Source organism: Monopterus albus, unplaced genomic scaffold (genome assembly GCF_001952655.1).
Source record: "Monopterus albus unplaced genomic scaffold, M_albus_1.0 scaffold6.1, whole genome shotgun sequence".
In the NCBI taxonomy this organism is placed as follows: domain Eukaryota; kingdom Metazoa; phylum Chordata; class Actinopteri; order Synbranchiformes; family Synbranchidae; genus Monopterus; species Monopterus albus.
This window is the reverse complement of record NW_018127886.1, coordinates 2745102-2748656: the sequence shown is the minus strand read 5'-3', so window position 1 is coordinate 2748656 and position 3555 is coordinate 2745102. Positions and strand designations below refer to the sequence as shown.

Here is a 3555-nt window from a genome sequence, read left to right as displayed (position 1 = left end):
TTCAATGTTTTTCTTTTTTTCCTGAACAGAGTGAGATCAGGGCTATCTCAGTCAACCAATGGGGCTCCCAGCTGGGATTAAGTGTTCTCAACAAACTCAGTCAGCTCTACTGCTCTCTGGTATGGGAGAGCACTGTGCTGCTGTCCCTTTGCACGCCTAACAGGTGAAACTTTATCCTTTATCCCCATTATTTTAACTTTGTGGTCAGCTATAACTCTCAAACACATCTCACCCTGCCCTAACAGTCTGCCACCGGGATGTGAGTTTGGCCAGGCTGACATGCAGAAACTGGTACCCAAAGAGGAGAAGCTACCTGGCAGCACTGCAACCACGACAGCGTCTGGCTCCAGGAGAGCTGGTAATATAAACATTTAGCATTGTTCACTGAAAACAGCAGTGTGCCAACAGGTCCTTTGAACCCTCTCCAACAGCTTTAATATGATCTGCTTTTTTTCTAGCAGAATCTGAAGCAGTATCTGTGGATTCATCTGCTGGTGGACTGTTGGAAGGCATGGGTTTAGACGGGGATACCTTGGCTCCCATGGAGACGGATGAACCCACTGCTGCCGACCCTAAGGCAAAGTCCAAACTTACACCAGCTATGGCCACCCGCATCAAACAGATTAAACCCCTTCTATCTGGTTAGATAAATCAAGTTTTAATCTTCATTGTTTTACCAGATAATAGTTTTGAACCAGAATGTCTTAGATTGCATTAAATATACATCACTCTATCATGTCGTTAACTTTCTTGCCTTTTTCAGCTTCATCTCGATTAGGGAGGGCTCTGGCTGAACTCTTTGGCCTGCTAGTAAAGCTCTGTGTGGGCTCTCCAGTTCGTCAAAGGCGATCCCACCATGCCACAAGTACAGGCACCACCCCCACACCTGCTGCCCGGGCTACTGCCTCTGCTCTTACCAAGCTCCTCACCAAGGGTCTGAGTTGGCAGCCCCCACCCTATACACCCACCCCTCGCTTTAGGTAAGAGCAGAGTACTCCTACCATAGTTTTCCATTGATAATGTGTGCATTGGACACAAAAATGATGTGGAGTTTTGGGTTTTTTTTCTCTGACAGGCTTACATTCTTCATCTGCTCAGTGGGCTTCACATCCCCCATGCTGTTTGATGAGAGAAAGTACCCCTACCACCTCATGCTGCAGAAGTTCTTCTGCTCTGGCGGGCATGATGCCTTATTTGAGTATGTTCCACCCTATGTGGTTACATATCAAGTAGTTTATCTTTAAAGTTTGCTTCCTCTATCCATATTACTCTTCTCTTTCTATGTTTAACATTCATTTTATTTATTGGTTCTTTGGCTTTTGTGCAGGACTTTTAACTGGGCCCTGTCAATGGGTGGGAAGGTGCCTGTGTCTGAAGGCCTGGAGCATCCTGATCTCCCAGATGGGACAGGGGAGTTCCTGGATGCATGGTTAATGCTGGTGGAAAAGATGGTGAACCCAAGCACTGTACTGGACTCACCACACTCCCTCCCAGCTAAAATGCCTGGAGTCACACCCACCATGCCCCAGTTCAGCGCCCTTCGATTCCTCATAGTCACACAGAAGGTCAGTATTCTCTAACTATAGAAATACAATGTTTTTGCTGCCTTCAGATAAATGTTTGTGTTTTCAATATAGAAATAGAAATAGTTATAAATAGTTATACATGTGTACGTGTGGCATTCAAATGGTTAATCTCATGAGAACACAAGATGAACTCAAGATGAACACCCCCCTGGCCCCCCCCCCCCCCCCTCTTTTTTTTTTTGGTAATGGCTGTTCTCAGTGCCATCCATCCATTTTCCTCCGCTTATCTGGGACCGGGTTCTCAGTGCATTTTTGTGTTTTTGATAAATATAAATTATGATTGCATTAGGCTGAGCAGGCACTGGTATCGGCCCGATTTTAACCTGTATTCAGTCACCCCGACTAATTTTAGAATCAAGCCAAAATTCGGTCAATCAGTTGTCATTTGAAGTGCAGTGTGAGTACAGTCCCTTCCCCCAGTTAATCACCTGAACAATCAACAACCTGCCTTCTGAACAATCGGATGGATTTCTAGAATGTTGGAAGTTTGGTCAGCCATCTTGCAGCTGTAAGCAGGTCCACGGTTTGACATTAGTGTGCTTGCATGATTACAAAGTTAACAACATGACATAGATGAGAGAACACATTTTGTGGACAGAATCAATAAAAAAAAAGGCCATACAATTTTTTTCAGCTGTGCACAGTACAGTAGCTAAATGTAATGCTGTTTTTCTTTTGATATCACCTTTGAGGATGCGGCCATCTTGTTTCAATAGACTTTTGTTAGAATAGTCGATAAACACATTCGCTCAGGGGTTCTGTTTAAACGTTCAGTGTGAGCACTCGTGTTGTGCCTGCCTGAACAAACGTACAGTGTTAGCAGAGAAGTTGCATATCAGGCAGTGCAGGAAAGCCAAGTAAAAAGTTTAGTGTAGGTTAACACCTCTTGCACAATCATTAAGATTTGCATGGTGTCTGCCTGGCATTAGTTCATTTTAGTAGGGAACGATTAATTGCATTTGCGATTAAATCGCCATCACGTAAAACACGATTTTCTAATCGCAATAGGTGCGATTATAGTCTGGTCACATGACACGCGAGCACAATCTGCAGATGACGCAGGATCTTGTCACATTACGCTGTAGCATAACTTGTTACTTGACCTGCTGTAAAATGGCCTCGGGCTCGACACAACCGGACCCTGAATCGAAGAGGAGCAGCAGTTCCACTGTGTGGGACTATTTTGGGTTTAAAAAGGAAGATGTCGCGCAGCATCAGATATTGTGCCAAACCTGCCTTGCTAGTGTTGCTACCTCACATGGTAACACAACGAACTTGATTCAGCACTTGAAAAAACACCACAAAGCCACGCATGATTGTTGCATATCTAAAATGCAGCAGACTTCAGCACTGGAGGGAACATAGTGACTTGCACTCGCTCATCCTTAAAACCAGCAAAAGTGGATATGCTGGTTTTCCTAGCAAAAAAAAAACCTGTGATCAACTGAGAACCACCCAGAAGGATCACTATTGCTCGAAATGCTATACTCATTGTGTGCACCTGTATATCAGATATGTGTTCTCCTTTATTTTTCTGCATTTTGTGTGTAATGTGACTTACTGGGGAGATCAGTAAGATATGTTCATTTATTTATGTCTAGTAAAGTTTACAGTCATTTAAAAAGTGCAGTTGTCTGCATGTTTACATATGTTTATTACAGTGACTTAGAATCCAGCGAATATTGTGTGGTAAAGCCAGATTTGTTTTTATATTCCTGCACTTTAGTTTGATGTTTACTTGACACTTTTATGTTGGCATGTATTGCATGCTTTCAAGAAGTCAACAAATCATTCAGTATTCTAGTGTAATTGAAGTGTTTAAATAAAAATGTCATTCATATAAATTCATGCATCATTTAATTTCATCAAATAACATGCCTGGTCTTATGTTCAATCTAATATTATGTTGGTCATACTATATAATGACTTAGTGCTTGTCTTTGGCTTGAAGTTTAATACAGAAAATGAA

General features: G+C 42.5%; 1 protein-coding gene across 1 annotated transcript in view; it reads left to right on the top strand.

The window, feature by feature from the left end:
- huwe1 (HECT, UBA and WWE domain containing E3 ubiquitin protein ligase 1) overlaps positions 1–3555 on the top strand; it is a 48116-nt gene that overhangs the window by 15064 nt on the left and 29497 nt on the right. Inside the window, exons 27-32 of the mRNA XM_020619988.1 lie at positions 30–163; positions 246–358; positions 459–641; positions 764–980; positions 1076–1198; positions 1328–1565. Of these exons, the coding sequence (XP_020475644.1) occupies positions 30–163; positions 246–358; positions 459–641; positions 764–980; positions 1076–1198; positions 1328–1565 (1008 nt within the window). The remainder of the gene's footprint in view (positions 1–29; positions 164–245; positions 359–458; positions 642–763; positions 981–1075; positions 1199–1327; positions 1566–3555) is intronic.